Genomic DNA, 15,533 nt, shown 5'->3' with positions numbered 1-15,533 from the left:
CCGACTACCTCAAATATCGCAGAACCTTGTTCAGCGCTGGCTCCGGAAGTCGTAAAAAATATTTCTCATAACCAAACTCGGCGATTCGATCTGAAAATATGAAACTTCTCGCTTTTCCGAAAGACAATTCCTGTTCGAAAGCGGAAAAGAAAACGATTTTAATCTGCTGCTGGCGTACTTTGTCTGTGTTGGTGATAAGCGGGTGAGTGAGGGGGGTTTGAAGACAGAAAGAGGTGATAAGGTGTACACATATACCACTTGCACGACGCTCTATTGTAGGCAAGTACGGAGGAGTGCGAGTTTGATTGATTTTTATTTGATTTTGGGTTTATTGTTGAATATTTTTGAATATTTTTGAATTTCAGTTGAAAAATTCTCTCTTTTTAAGTTTTGGCCTAACTCTAATTGGACTAATTTTGTGTTCAAAGATTATTTTTTCAGAAAAAATCTCATTTTCTTTGAAAAATTTTGTTAGGTCTCAAGCTTTGATGCTCAAAATGTTAAGTTAAAGCCTTTTCAACGATTAAGGCAACTTTTTCCGCACAGTTTCTAGGAGTCGTCAGGTGATGCCAGGCTGTCCCATTACGTTTTGATCTACAAAAAATGCGGGAACTTTTTGTCTAAAAAATGTGACGTCAGCATGCTTTTAATCATGCCAAATAAGTTGAGAACTCTGCGTCAATTCTCCCGCGTTTTTTTGTAGATCAACGTAGATCAAACCGAAATGAGACACTCTGACATCACAGTCTCCAAACTTTTGACAGCAGCCAAATTGGTATTTCTGCTTAAAATTGAAATTGCTACCTATTTTCCGTTATAGGTAGAAGTTTTTCCCCTTCTAGAGCTAGTTTTCCCAAGCTTTCAGGTATTTTTAGGCTTTGCAAGTCTAAAATTTCCACAAAATTAGAGAATCAAATGGAAAATTCTATTGTTGACCACCATCATGCCTCCGGTACACTTAATCACAACCATGATAAGATTAAACTAACATATGATCGGTTGAGCACCTGAAGCTTCTCGTGATTGTACTTAGGTTCCGTATGAAACCCCACTTCCCACGAACTCAGAAATTCACGATCTCGGTTCGATTCAGATCTTCGCCACTCGACTTGCAATAAATGTCGGCGTCCTATCAAACAATCGAGCACGACGTGCCGCAATCTTATCGGTAACCTCCTACACTGTCACTCTTTTTTTTTGAAGCATTTCAATTTACAGCGACAAAATCCTCAAGTGGAATGGCTGGGGGTACAGCGATTCACAGTTTGCGATTAACAAGGACGGACATGTCACTTTTACCGGGGATAAGTGAGATTTCAAGGGATTTGAGCAGATTTAAGCCGGGAGTTGGCTGAACTTGTTGAATTTTCAAGCTCCAACTTACACTAAAAATAAAAAACAACTGCGTGGCGTGTACGCAGAAAACCCAAAATTTAGGCCCCGCCTTTTTCTCGTCTACTCACGGGGAAAAGGCAAAATTCGGGACCCCAACCAATATCGGGCCGCCGACATCTCACGGATTCCGCGCGCTGCTATGTTTAACTCGCAGCGGGCGGAGACAGCTCGCCACGCCCATAGCGAGTTAAGCGCAGCGGCGCGCGGAACTCGTCAGATGTCGGCGGCCTGATATTGGTTGGTCCCGAATTTTGCCTTTTCCCGTGAGTAGACGAGAAAAAGACGGGGCCTAATTTTCGAGTTTTCTGCGTACACGCCACGCAGTTTTTTTTTATTTTGAGTGTATCAATTTCTAATTCCAGATACGAAATCTCCGGAAAAGTGATGCCACACTTCCGCCCGTGGTTCGAGAACTACTTGGGCATCGATCTAGGCTTCGTAAGCCCAGCCCAGAAGCTTTCGGACGTGATCATCGATGCCCCTGTCGAAAATGAGGATATCATTGAGTTCCTGCAGGAAAACAAGATTTCCTTCTCGAATGAGGCAAGAATCAGATTGATGAGAGGTCATGGGCATACAGTTCACGACATGATCAATTTGAGAGAGGGAAAGATCCCGAGACTTCCGGATATCGTTGTCTGGCCGAAAAGCGAGCATGAGATTGTTAAGATCATCGAAGGAGCAATGAGCCATAACTGCGCGATCATCCCAATCGGAGGTGGTACCTCTGTCACAAACGCTCTGGATACCCCAGAAACCGAAAAACGAGCTGTGATCTCTATGGATATGGCACTTCTTGACAAGATTCTCTGGATTGATCGAGAGAATTTGACTTGCCGAGCTCAAGCTGGAATTGTCGGGCAATCGTTGGAGCGTCAGTTGAACAAGAAGGGATTCACATGTGGACATGAACCGGATTCCATCGAATTTTCTACTCTCGGAGGATGGGTTTCGACTAGAGCCAGTGGAATGAAGAAGAACAAGTTGGTTATTATGATTTTTCAAGTTGTAAACTCAAAAAACAAGCAAAAAACTCGAATTTTTGTCTATTTTCGGTTGAAAAACTCAAAGATTTCCCGAATTTCTGTATTGCTGTCCGCAAATACGGTACTCCAGTTTTGACACGATGGTATTTTTGGCATAAAAACCACAAAATTTCGGGTTAATTCCTTTCGTGTTATCGAAAAAATACGATCGCACAATTTTCTCATAATTTATTTTTGATCTACCTGTTGAACTTGACTCCGCCCCTTCCTTCGACAAGACAGCCATAACAAAATAACAACGGCAACAAGTTTGGGGGGGGGGGGGCGGAGTCAAGTTCAACAGGTAGATCAAAAATGAATTATGAGAAATTTGTGCGATCGTATTTTTTCGATAATACTGTACAAATTTACAACAAATTCCAGATACGGAAACATCGAAGACCTCGTCGTCCATCTGAACTTCGTCTGTCCAAAAGGAATCATCCAGAAGCAATGCCAAGTCCCAAGAATGTCATCCGGACCAGACATCCATCAAATCATTCTGGGGTCCGAGGGAACGTTGGGAGTGGTGTCCGAAGTCACAATCAAGATCTTCCCAATCCCAGAGGTCAAGAGATTCGGAAGCTTCGTGTTCCCGAACTTCGAGAGCGGAGTCAACTTCTTCCGCGAGGTTGCCATTCAACGCTGTCAACCAGCATCCCTTCGTCTTATGGACAACGATCAATTCGTTATGGGACAAGCGTTGAAGGTGGCTTCAGATTCTTGGTGGGCTGACTTGAAGAGCTCCGTGAGCAAGATGTACATCACATCGTGGAAGGGTTTCAAGGTCGACGAGATTTGTGCGGCCACGTGTGTCTATGAGGGAAATCGCGAAGAAGTCGATCAGCATGAGGAGAGGCTGAATAAATTGGCCGAGCAGTTCCACGGAGTTGTCGGAGGCGCCGAGAATGGTCAATATGGATATCGGCTTACTTTTGCTATCGCCTACTTGAGAGTGAGTTGGAGCCGACGGGTAGATCAAATTTTGAATTAAATCGTTTCAGGACCTTGGAATGAACCATGGTGTGCTCGGCGAGTCGTTCGAAACCTCAGTTCCATGGGATAAGGTTCTCAGCCTTTGCAGGAATGTCAAGGAGCTGATGAAACGCGAGGCAAAAGCTCAGGGAGTCACGCATCCAGTTTTAGCGAACTGCAGAGTCACCCAGGTTTACGATGCCGGAGCCTGTGTGTACTTCTATTTCGGATTCAACGCCAGAGGATTGAAAAATGGCCTAGAAGTTTATGATCGTATTGAGGTAAGCTTTCGATAAAACGCCCCTGATCTCGGAATTGCCCTTATTTCCAGACAGCCGCCCGTGACGAGATCATCGCTTGCGGTGGAAGCATCTCACATCACCACGGAGTCGGAAAGATCAGAAAACAATGGATGCTGACCACGAACGGAGCAGTCGGAATTGCGTTGTTGAAGGCTATCAAGAGTGAGCTGGATCCGGCGAACATCTTCGCCAGTGCTAACTTAATTGATATTATTGGATCACCGCATTGCAAGTTGTAGATAATCATTGTTTCGTTTTTTATTATTATTGGATTTTGAAACTTGAAGAAATAAACTTTTTTGAAAAAATAATCGTTCAGAAGCTCAAAAATTGGCTCAGATGCCGGAATCTAGCTCAAAAGCTCAGAAAATTCAATTTTTGTAGAAAAACTAGTATTTCGCCTGCCGAATTGAATTTCGATGCTCTAATTTTAGCTAGGAACTTCTAAATTTGGTTTGGATCCTCAACATTTCGTTCAACAGCTCAACTTTGCTCTAATTTAGCTCTAACTCCTTTAAAATCACAGTTTAGAAGCTCAACTTTTGACTTCTGAACGCATGTGGTGTCAGGCTGTCCCATTGCGGTTTGATCTACAAAAAATGCGTAAATTTTTTGCCAAAAAAAAATGTGACGTAAGCTCTTAACCATGCGAAATCAGTTGAGAAGTCAACTGCATTTCTTCTCCCGTCTTTCTTGAAGATCAACGTAGATCAAACCAAAATGAGACAATCGGACGTGTGAACGTCCACGTGGTGTCAGAGTGTCCCATTTCGGTTTGATCAACGGATATCTACAAAAAACTTTGGGCTTGAGACGCAGAGTTCTCATAATGATTTCGCTGGGAAGAACGTGCTGGTCACATTTTCTTGTGCAAAAAATTCCCGTCCTTTTCGTAGATCAAACTAACATGGGACAATCTGGCACCACGTGCCAACGTCCAATTTTGGTAGGAATCCACATATTTCGATTGAGAATGCAAATGTTCCCAGTTTGAATCCCAGTAAAAACGTTTCACTTAGAAAAAAAAGTGAAAAGCATCAAAGAAAGTTGTAGAGCAGGCCATCAATCATTAACTCTACCACCAATCACAGCTTCTCCTCCAAACTTTTCGTCCATAGTTTGTCTTTTTCAACGACTTCTCTCAACTAATCGCCACCGCTTATCCCATCCGAGAAGCTGGTTTCTTGCGCAACGACCATTAAAAAGGCGAGAGATTCTCTCATTAAACAATCAGGAATTATCAAGACACATCTTATAATGCATCGACGATGAGAAAAATGAGAAAAACATTTGATAACATATGTGGGGGAGGAGGAACGAGAAGCATAACGGCTTCTTCTTCTTCTTCTGCTGCCTCGTTTTTTATATCTCCACTATGCTATCATTTCGAGGAAGAAGAGATCAGATGAAGAAGCAGACGATTTCAAAAAATGAAACTTTCCGATTATTTGGTTCCGCTGATTCTTCTGCTAGATCTTCGTGTCAGTGGTAGGTGAAGCTTCCACAGATTTTAGTCTAGAAATTAGAGATTCTGTCACAATTTCTGTTGAAAATCGTGCTGTACACAAAATTCTTCGTGAAATTGTCAAAAATCGGAGTTTTCCGGGGTTTTTGCAAGTTTTTACTCGTTTTTTACAGATTTCTGATAAAATTCAGAAAATCTGAAGTTTTTTTGAATCACAATTCATTGCCGGCACACTCGGCTCAAAATTGCAACCCAAGCTTCTACTCTGATCCTCTAACTTCCAGAATGCCGAACCCTGCGCCGTTGGAGTCACCGAAGGATCACCTGGTCATTTTCTGATCCCTTCCGGCTTCTGACTGCCCATCAGTTCCAGGGAGTCAGGTAGATCAAACTTTGAGGGGCAATTCCATGAAACTCTCTCAAAATTCCAGGTTAACCGTACAAGAAGCCGTCGCACGATGGGCGATCGCTTTGGAAGGGCTCGTCGAGTTCGAGGAGGTTCCTGTGGTGGATGCAGCCGATATTACGGTGCTTTTCGCGAAAAAGAATCATTCTTGCTACGAGGTAGGTCGAATTTTAGTCTAAAACTTAGAAATTCTGCTCAGGAGCCGGAAATTTGGAGCCAAACTGGAAAATTCAGTTTAGAAATCGGAGTTTTTATTGGAGAGAGCTCCTCAAAGACTCAAAATTTGACGGAATGTTCAAATTTCGGTTTTTTTCGGTGAAAATGCTCCAAATTTTCAGCCAAAAGCGCTGAAACTAGTGTAAAATTCGAAAGTTGAACCGGAAAACTGCCGAACTAAGAAATTTTCAGTCAGAAATTGAAATTTTTCAATGGTTTTCCATTAAAACTAATGGATTTCGCCTAGACTAGATCTTCAGTCAAGCTCGGTGAAATTCGATTCTACCACAAAATTTGAGTTTTTCAGTGAAAGATCTAACCTTTTTGTCGGATCAAGTTTTAGCCAGAAATCCAAAATTTTGATCCAAACTGGTAAATTGAGTCTAGTAACCGGAGCTTTTGTTGGAGAGGCTCAAAATTTGGCGGAAATTTCAAATTTTGCAAAATGATTCCAAATTTCGGCTTTTCGGTGGGAAGTCTAGTCGAATTTTGAGCAAAACTTGCCGAAACTAGAAATTTGGGCCGGAAAACTGTTGAGCTGAGATACTTTTAGGCGGGATTTGAATTTTTTAATGGATTTCCATTAAAACTTATCGATTTCACCTAGATTTCTAGCCAAACTTGCTGAAATTCGATTCTACAACGAAATTTGAGATTTTCAGTGAAAGATCTAGATTTTCAGTCGGATCAAGTTTTAGCCAGAAATCGGAATTTTGGATCCGAACTAGAAAATTCAGTTTAGAAACTTGAGCTTTTGTTGGAGAGGCTCAAAATTTGGCGGAAATTTCAAATTTTGCAAATTGAGATCCGAATTTCGGCTTTTCGGTGGAAAGTTTAGTTGAATTTTGAGTAAAACTTGCTGAAACTAGAAATTTGGACCGAAAAACTGTTGAGCTGAGATATTTTTAGGCGGAATTTGGAATTTTTCAATGGTTTGCCATTAAAACTTATGGATTTCACCTAGATCTTTAAATTCGATTCTACCACGAAATTTGAGATTTTCAGTGCTTTTCCCACCAAAACTTATGAGATTTAACCCGAATTTTCAATCAAATTTGCTGAAAATCGAGTCTTAAGCTTGAAAACTGCTGGAATCGAACCCGCGTTGCCATAAAACCCCCAGGAACCTAAAATTTTGAATTTTACCTTCCCAAATCACTGATTTTGCCCCTGAATTTGCGATTATCTCGAGTTGACCGTCTGGTGATGGTTCCATCGTAGATTTTCTGCAAAACAAAAAAAAAACTCAATTTTTCACAGGAATTCGACGGAAAAGGCGGTGTGGTGGCTCATTCAATGTATCCACCATATGGTGTTCTACACTTGGATGGGGATGAGGAATGGCACACGAGGAGATGGGAAGAAGACGGCGAGGCGTCGAAATATATCGATTTGAGATTGGTTGGTGTGGTTTTTTTGGGGGAAACTACAGAATTTAAAACATTTTTGCGATTTTTCAGGTTCTTATTCACGAAATTGGTCATACATTAGGGCTGAGGCATTCCAGAAGGAAAACGTCAGTGATGAGGAAGCATTATGAGTGAGTTTGATTGGAAAAAGTCTTTTTTTTCGGCAACTCGGCAATTTGCCGAAAATGAAAATTTCCGGCAAATCTGCAAATTGCCGGAATCGAAAATTGCTGGCAAATCGGTAATTTGCCGAAAATGAAAATTTCTGGTAAATCAGCAATTTGCCGAAAACTAAAATATCTGGCAAATCGGCGAATTTTCCGAAAATGAACATTTCCGTCAAATCGGCAAGTTGCCGAATATCAAAACTTCTGGCAAATCAGCATTTTGCAGGGAATTAAATTATCCGGCAAATCGGTAATTACCGGAATCGAAAATTGCTGGCAAATCTGCAAATTGCCGGAATCGAAAATTTCCGACAAATCGGCAAATTTGGCGAAAATGAAAATTTCCGGCAAATATGCAAATTGCCAAAAATGAAAATTTCTGGCAAATCGGCAAATTGCCGGAATCAAAAATTTCTGGCAAATCGGCAAGTTGCCGGAATTAGAACTTTCCGGCAAATCGACAAATTGGCGGAATTGAAAATTTCGGGCAAATCGGAAAATTGCCGGAATTAGAACTTTCCGGCAAATCGACAAATTGCCGGAATTGAAAATTTCCGGCAAATCGGCAAATTGCCGGAATTCAAAATTTCCGACAAATCGGCATATTGCCTGAATTGAAAATTTCCGGCGAATTGGTAACTTGCCGGAATTGACAATTTCTGGCAAATCGGCAAATTGGTGAAATTGAAAATTTCCGGCAAATCGACAAATTGGCGGAATTGAAAATTTCGGGCAAATCGGAAAATTGCCGGAATTAAAACTTTCCGGCAAATCGACAAATTGGCGGAATTTTAAACTTCCGGCAAATCTGCAAATTGCCGGAATCGAAAATTGCTGGCAAATCGGTAATTTGCCGAAAATGAAAATTTCTGGTAAATCAGCAATTTGCCGAAAACTAAAATATCTGGCAAATCGGCGAATTTTCCGAAAATGAACATTTCCGTCAAATCGGCAAGTTGCCGAATATCAAAACTTCTGGCAAATCAGCATTTTGCAGGGAATTAAATTATCCGGCAAATCGGTAATTACCGGAATCGAAAATTGCTGGCAAATCTGCAAATTGCCGGAATCGAAAATTTCCGACAAATCGGCAAATTTGGCGAAAATGAAAATTTCCGGCAAATATGCAAATTGCCAAAAATGAAAATTTCTGGCAAATCGGCAAATTGCCGGAATCAAAAATTTCTGGCAAATCGGCAAGTTGCCGGAATTAGAACTTTCCGGCAAATCGACAAATTGGCGGAATTGAAAATTTCGGGCAAATCGGAAAATTGCCGGAATTAGAACTTTCCGGCAAATCGACAAATTGCCGGAATTGAAAATTTCCGGCAAATCGGCAAATTGCCGGAATTCAAAATTTCCGACAAATCGGCATATTGCCTGAATTGAAAATTTCCGGCGAATTGGTAACTTGCCGGAATTGACAATTTCTGGCAAATCGGCAAATTGGTGAAATTGAAAATTTCCGGCAAATCGACAAATTGGCGGAATTGAAAATTTCGGGCAAATCGGAAAATTGCCGGAATTAAAACTTTCCGGCAAATCGACAAATTGGCGGAATTTTAAACTTCCGGCAAATCGGCAAATTGGCGGAATTGAAAATTTCCGGCAAATCGGCAAATTGGCGGAATTGAAAATTTCGGGCAAATCGGAAAATTGCCGGAATTAGAACTTTCCGGCAAATCGACAAATTGCCGGAATTGAAAATTTCCGGCAAATCGGCAAATTGCGGAGATTCAAAATTTCCGACAAATCGGCATATTGCCTGAATTGAAAATTTCCGGCGAATTGGTAACTTGCCGGAATTGACAATTTCTGGCAAATCGGCAAATTGGTGAAATTGAAAATTTCCGGCAAATCGACAAATTGGCGGAATTGAAAATTTCGGGCAAATCGGAAAATTGCCGGAATTAAAACTTTCCGGCAAATCGACAAATTGGCGGAATTTTAAACTTCCGGCAAATCTGCAAATTGCCGGAATCGAAAATTGCTGGCAAATCGGTAATTTGCCGAAAATGAAAATTTCTGGTAAATCAGCAATTTGCCGAAAACTAAAATATCTGGCAAATCGGCGAATTTTCCGAAAATGAACATTTCCGTCAAATCGGCAAGTTGCCGAATATCAAAACTTCTGGCAAATCAGCATTTTGCAGGGAATTAAATTATCCGGCAAATCGGTAATTACCGGAATCGAAAATTGCTGGCAAATCTGCAAATTGCCGGAATCGAAAATTTCCGACAAATCGGCAAATTTGGCGAAAATGAAAATTTCCGGCAAATATGCAAATTGCCAAAAATGAAAATTTCTGGCAAATCGGCAAATTGCCGGAATCAAAAATTTCTGGCAAATCGGCAAGTTGCCGGAATCGAAAATCGTCAATTCTTGCCGATTTTCCGTAAAATAAAATTGCCGTCCACCGCTGAAAAGAGTTACAGTACCATTTTTTGGGAAAAATTTGGTATTATTGCAAAACCTGGCAATTATCGATTTTCGGCCGGATATTTTTGAATTCAAATTTTATTTAAAAAAAATTATTTTCAGCCCAAAAAAGCTGACCTTTTGGGATTTTTCCAAAAATTTCGTATTTTCGATGGAATTTTTCAGAGTTTTCAGCTCAAAAATGCCAGAATTTGAAATTTGCTGTCAGATTTTCTAGAAAGTTTTTCTTTTTTCAAAAAGTTTGGTGCAAAAAATCAAATTTTTCTAAAGAATTACCCCAAAAATCCCAAAAAAAAGTATAAAATTACAGAAAACCAGCAAAAATCGGAAAAATTCAATTGTCAAAATACGATATTCGAGCAATTCGGAAGCTGTATGGACAATAAAATATGGACATTTCAGTTTTTTTTTTTTAATTATAGCTTTATACTAACAAAAAAAACAGGTGGAATTCAATTTTAAAAAATCAATAAAAACTCAATAAAACAACAAGAAATGCGGGAATCCTATCTATTGAACTGATAAATAAAATAAAATAAAAGATTTAAAAAATGGAATTCTGATGGGAAAACGACTAAAAATAGAGAAAAAACAATGGAAATTTTCCGCTTTTCCGGCTTTTTTCAATGAAAAATTGAAAAAAATCGGCTACTCGTCTGGTGTGATGTTGTCGAAAATTTGGCGTACTTGTTCGTCCTCCTGAAATAAAAAATACAAATTTTCTCAAATATTTTCGAAATATTCTGGATTTCTTGAAAATTTCTGATATACTGTTGAAGTTTTTTGAAATTTTATGGAATTTTTTGTAATTTCTTGGAATTTATTGAAAATTTCTCATTTTTGAATTTTTTGATATTTTTGAAATTTTCTGGAATTTTTAAACATTTTCTGGAATGAAAAAAATTCGAATTTTCTTGAAATTTTTTAGATTTTTTACGGAAATTTTCTGGAATTTTTTAGAAATTTTTTCTGAACTTCTTGAAAAAAAAAATTTCTAGAATTTTTTGAAATTTCATGGAATTTTTTGATATTTTTGAAATTTTCTGGAATTTTTAAACATTTTCTGGAATGAAAAAAATTCGAATTTTCTTGAAATTTTTTAGATTTTTTACGGAAATTTTCTGGAATTTTTTAGAAATTTTTTCTGAACTTCTTGAAAAAAAAAATTTCTAGAATTTTTTGAAATTTCATGGAATTTTTTGATATTTTTTGGAATTTTTGCGAAAATTAGCGGATTTTTCAGAAAATTTCTGGAATTTCTTGAGATTTCCTATATTTTTTGGAAAAATTTCTGATTCTTTTTAGAAATTTTTTCTGGAATTGAAAAAACATTGTCGAACATATTTTTGAATGTTTGAACTTTTCAGAATTTCAGACATTTTTTAGGAATGTTCTGAAATTTCAGAACATTCAGAAAAAAATTGAAAATGTATTGAAAAAATGTCAAAAATTGGAAAATTTCAAAAAATTACCATAGAATTCCAAAAATCTTTCGAAAAATTTTGGAATTTCCAGAATTTTTCTAAATTTTCTGTATTTTTATTAATTTTTCTGGAATTTTTGAAAAAGTTTTGAAATTGTCTGGAACTTTTTTTTTTATTTTCAAACATTTTTTTTAGGAATTTCCTGGAATTTGTTACAATTTTCTCAAATTTCTTGAAAATATATGGAATTTTTAAAGAATTTTTTTGGAAAATTCCTGAATTTTCTGATTAAAAAAAACATTTTCTGATGCATTTTAGAAATATCTGAAATTTTTTGAAATCTTTTTGGAATTTTTTGGAAAATTTCGAATTTGTTGAGATATTTTTTGAATTTTCTCATTTTTGACATTCTTTTCAACACATTTTCGAATTTTTTAGAAATTTTCTGCAATTTTTTGTAATTTTTTGGAATTTTTGAAATATTTTAGAATTTCTTGGATTTTTTAAAGAAATTTGTGGAATTTCTTGAAATTTCAAATTTTTTTAAAATTTCTGAATTCTTTGAAAATTTCCGGAATATTTTTTTGAATTTTCTGGAATAAAAAAATTGTCTAATATATTTTTTTAAGTTTTTAAATTTTCTGAATTTTTTAAAAAATTACGGAATTTTCTACAACTTTCTCTGCAATTTTTCTCGGTTTTTTCAATTTTTTTTTTGATTTTTTGTCCAAAAATCTTAGTTTTTTCTCGAGTTTTTCCCGGAATTTTTAGTTTTTCCAGTACCTGAAGCATTTCATACAACTTCTGAACCTTTGGCTCCTCAGCTTCAGGACAATCAATTGGATGAACAGGTCGGAATTCAATTTCCGACTGTAAAATCGAGAATCCACCCTTTCCGAGGCCGTTTTCAAGAGTTTGAAGTGATTTTGCATCACAAATTAGTTCGAATTTCTTCGTTGAGTCCTCTTCAATCAGTAAAACCTCTTCAGCATCGAATTCCAGACCGATTTCTTCCATCTGAAACACAAAAATCGATGAAAAATCCAAAATTTCACTAATTTTCGAGTTAAAAACCGATTTTCCTGGTGAAAATCACGCCGGGAGCTGTTTTAAAATAAATTTTACGTTCGAAAAATCAATTTTCAGTCGAAAAATCGTGTTTCTCGTTATTTTTCACCCCAGCTAGCCGATTTCTAGAGATTTTCTGTCATTTGTCGTAAAATATGATGCCTAATCGGTGTTTGCACGTCTAGAGCTACAGTAACCCAATAAACCTCAAAATTCAGCTAGAAACCCAAATTCTTCACTATTAAGTACGTTTCTACCTAGTTGGATAAAACATTTCAATTTTCTTAGATTTTCTGCAATTTGTCGTAAGATTCGGTGCCTGGTCAGTGTTTGCGTACTTCTAGAGCTACAGTAACCCAAAAAACCTCAAAATCACCGTTCGAAAAATCAATTTTCAGTCACAAATTTTGAGTTTTCAGTCTAAAACTGAGATTTTTCCGTTTTTTTAGTTCTTTTAAGCCGAAAACCTCCGATTTTTAGAAATTTTCTGCATTTTTCCGTGAGATTTGGTGTATTGTATTGGGGTACGGTAGTCGGTTTTGCGTACTTTTGACGGTACAGTAACCCGTTTCTGAACGAAAATTCTCAATTTCTACGTGAAAAACTGAATTTTTTTCATTCTTTGCCAATTTTTATTGAGAAAATCGCGCATTTTCAGCGAATTTGACCCAAAAATTAAGTTTTTAAAGATTTTTTCGAGAAAAATCTAGTTTCAGCTGAAAAACTGCGCATTCTTATAGAAAAAATCGTGTTTCTTGTCATTTTTCACTCTGGAAACCTCGTTTTGCGAGATTTTCTGTCATTTGTCGTAAAATATGATGCCTAGTCGGTGTTTGCGTGCTTCTAGAGCTACAGTAACCCGGATAATTTCGAAATTTAGCTAGAACTCAGATAGAAATTATCTTAGGCAGAACGTAGTCGATTAAAGTTAAAATTCAAATAAATTCTGCAATTTGTCGTAAGATTCGGTGCCTTATCGGTGTTTGCGTACTTCTGGAGCTACAGTAACCCAATAAACCTCAAAATTCAGCAAAAACCTCAGACAAAAACGGTTTCAGGTTGAATTAAGCCGCGTAAGTCAAAATTACAAAAAAATTCGCAATTTGTCGTAAGATTAGGCGCCTAGTCGGTGTTTGCGTATTTCTGGCGCTACAGTAACCCGAAAAATCTCAAAATTGAGCTAGAACTCCGATAAAAAGGAATCCAGGCAGAAATTTGCCGATTAAAATTGAAATTCATATAAATTCTGCAATTTGTCGTATCCAAGCCGGTGTTTGCGTATTTCTGACGCTACAGTAACCCGGGTATTTCAAATTGAGCTGAAATATCAGATAAAAATGCTACCAGGAAGGAGAAAAAAGAGCATTATTCAAAATTTGAGCAAACTCCGCAATTTGTCGTAAGAATCAGTGCCCAATCGGTGTTTGCGTACTTCTAGAGCTACAGTAACCCAAGAAACCTCAAAATTAAGCTAAAACCTTAGATAAAAATGCTTTCAGGTAAGAATTAGCCGATTAAAATTAAAATTCAGATAAATTCTGCAATTTCTCGTAAGATTCTGTGCCTAATCGGTGTTTGCGTACTTTCGGGGCTACCGTAACCCGGACTTTTTTAAAATTGAGCTAGAAACCCAAATTCTTCACTATTAAGTACGTTTCTACCTAGTTGGATAAAACATTTCAATTTTCTTAGATTTTCTGCAATTTGTCGTAAGATTCGGTGCCTGGTTAGTGTTTACGTACTTCTAGAGCTACAGTAACGCAAAAAACCTCAAAATTGACCTAGAAACTCCAAAAAAAACGCCGTTAAGCTCCAAATTTTCAGGAAAAAACAGAATTTCAGCATAAAATCGCCCGTACTTCTTCAATATTCAGAATTTTTCCGCCTTTTTTCGTGTCAACATGCACAACACCCTTCTCCTCGAACCAACTACGAACACCACCATCAGCTGCCAACCGGAAACCGCCCAACTTGTTGAAATACTTCCGTAAATCGTTTTCAAACGCTTTTTTGTTCGAAGTTTCGGCGGTTACGATAAGGAATATTCCAGATGGTCCAATGATATCGAACGAGTATTCTACTTCGGGCTTGTCCTGCAAAAATTCGGGGGATTTTTGGAGTTTTTGTGGAAAAATAGACAAAATTTTGCGGTTTTTAGGTTAAAAATCAAGTTTTTTCACTCTTTTTTGCGAAAAAAATTGCATTTTCTGCGATTTTTCATCATTTTTCCTCATTTTTTCACTATTATACCTTCATTTTTTGCAAAAAGTTCTTCAACGTGTCCAGTGGAAGTCCTTGTGCTCTGAATTCGGACTCCAAATCAGCGAGTTCTCGATTGAGCTTCATGTCGAACCCGCCACGAGATACTGCTCCACGGACCTGGAAAAAAAAATCGCTTTTTCTAGGAATTTCTGAGCAAAATTTCAATTTTTCGTATTTAAACTCCATTTTTTCGTACTTTTTACGCCGAAAACCTAATTTTTTGAAATTTTCGGCTTTTTTTCGTAAGGTGTGGTGTATTGGGTACGGTAGTCTGTGTTTGCGTACTCTTGAGGCTACAGTAACCCAAATTTATGGATTTTCTGCAATTTGTCGTAACGTGTGGTGTACAGGGTTACGGTAGTCCGTGTTTGCGTACTTTTGTTGCTACAGTAACCCAAAATCTTGTATTTTTGAGAAATCTGATGGGAATTGTCAATTTTTCTGCAAAAAAATCGTAAAATCTTGGTGTTTGCGTACTTTTGTGGCTACAGTAACCTAAATTTTTCGGATTTTCTGTTTTTTTCCGTAAGATCTGGTGTACTGGGTTACGGTAGTCCGTGTTTGCGTACATTCGGGTCTACAGTAACCCAATTATTTGGATTTTCTGCATTTTTCCGTGAGATCTGGTGTATTGGGGTACGGCAGTCAGTGTTCGTGTACTTTTGGTGCTACCGTACTAAAAATCGCTGGATATTCATGGTTTTTAATCGAAAATTCGCTTTTCTCGGTGTTTGCGTACTTTTGGTCCTACAGTAACCCGAAAACCTACCTTTCTGAGTAAAAAGTTGGTTGCCTTCGACCGAATCAAATCATTTTTTCCCTTCACCGCCTTAATATTCTGCCATTTCGAGTGCCCCTTCTGCTGAAAAACCGTCAAATGCACAGCTCTCGCCGGCTGAAATTGTTGGAGCTTCTGCAATTTCTGAAGCTTCTGGAGCTGGAGACCCGTTGTGGTGAGCCGACGGAGCGGGGAGAACAT

General features: G+C 37.8%; 4 protein-coding genes and 1 non-coding gene across 6 annotated transcripts in view; 2 read left to right on the top strand and 3 right to left on the bottom strand.

Annotated features, from left to right (window-relative positions):
• Positions 1-7,010, bottom strand: part of Y50D7A.1 — a gene marked incomplete at both ends in the record, with an annotated part of 21,869 nt that extends 14,859 nt beyond the window's left edge. The window contains 2 exons of the mRNA NM_001393250.1: positions 9-90; positions 6,931-7,010. Of these exons, the coding sequence (NP_001379295.1) occupies positions 9-90; positions 6,931-7,000 (152 nt within the window). The remainder of the gene's footprint in view (positions 1-8; positions 91-6,930) is intronic.
• ads-1 (Alkyldihydroxyacetonephosphate synthase) lies at positions 1,094-3,996 on the top strand. The gene is made up of 6 exons (NM_064784.11): positions 1,094-1,168; positions 1,219-1,308; positions 1,758-2,378; positions 2,805-3,375; positions 3,425-3,676; positions 3,727-3,996. Exons 1-6 carry the CDS (start codon positions 1,119-1,121, stop codon positions 3,934-3,936), a joined length of 1,794 nt encoding a protein of 597 aa, NP_497185.1. The 5' UTR covers positions 1,094-1,118; the 3' UTR covers positions 3,937-3,996.
• Y50D7A.14 lies at positions 2,442-2,534 on the bottom strand. Its single transcript, NR_052040.1, has one exon. It is a non-coding gene; the product is annotated as an Unclassified non-coding RNA Y50D7A.14 (non-coding RNA).
• On the top strand, positions 5,023-10,186 carry Y50D7A.13 (the record flags this gene model as incomplete). Of its 2 annotated transcripts, NM_001312976.2 has the most annotated exons (6): positions 5,023-5,185; positions 5,447-5,543; positions 5,594-5,726; positions 7,045-7,185; positions 7,245-7,324; positions 10,111-10,186. In NM_001312976.2, 6 exons carry the CDS (start codon positions 5,128-5,130, stop codon positions 10,184-10,186), a joined length of 585 nt encoding a protein of 194 aa, NP_001299905.1. The 2 variants fall into 2 exon arrangements, with proteins under 2 accessions (NP_001299905.1, NP_001299906.1); NM_001312977.1 differs by lacking the exons at positions 5,023-5,185; positions 5,447-5,543; positions 5,594-5,726; positions 7,045-7,185 and having other exon boundaries at positions 7,308-7,324.
• Positions 10,132-15,533, bottom strand: taco-1 (Transcriptional regulatory protein; the record flags this gene model as incomplete). The annotated part of the gene is made up of 5 exons (NM_064782.6): positions 10,132-10,499; positions 12,008-12,241; positions 14,152-14,385; positions 14,543-14,671; positions 15,324-15,533. 5 exons carry the CDS (start codon positions 15,531-15,533, stop codon positions 10,449-10,451), a joined length of 858 nt encoding a protein of 285 aa, NP_497183.1. The 3' UTR covers positions 10,132-10,448.

Source organism: Caenorhabditis elegans, chromosome III, assembly GCF_000002985.6.
Source record: "Caenorhabditis elegans chromosome III".
Classification (NCBI taxonomy): Eukaryota; Metazoa; Nematoda; class Chromadorea; order Rhabditida; family Rhabditidae; genus Caenorhabditis; species Caenorhabditis elegans.
Note: the sequence above shows the minus strand (reverse complement) of the source record. Positions and strands in the feature narration are given on the sequence as shown.

Bases quoted from the DNA above. Each gene is read 5' to 3' on its own strand.
- ads-1 (NM_064784.11), top strand. From the start codon at position 1,119: ATGTCGGCGTCCTATCAAACAATCGAGCACGACGTGCCGCAATCTTAT. The intron at 3,376-3,424 runs GTGAGTTGGAGC...AAATCGTTTCAG, and splicing joins TTGCTATCGCCTACTTGAGA to GACCTTGGAATGAACCATGG. The intron at 3,677-3,726 runs GTAAGCTTTCGA...CCTTATTTCCAG, and splicing joins AAGTTTATGATCGTATTGAG to ACAGCCGCCCGTGACGAGAT.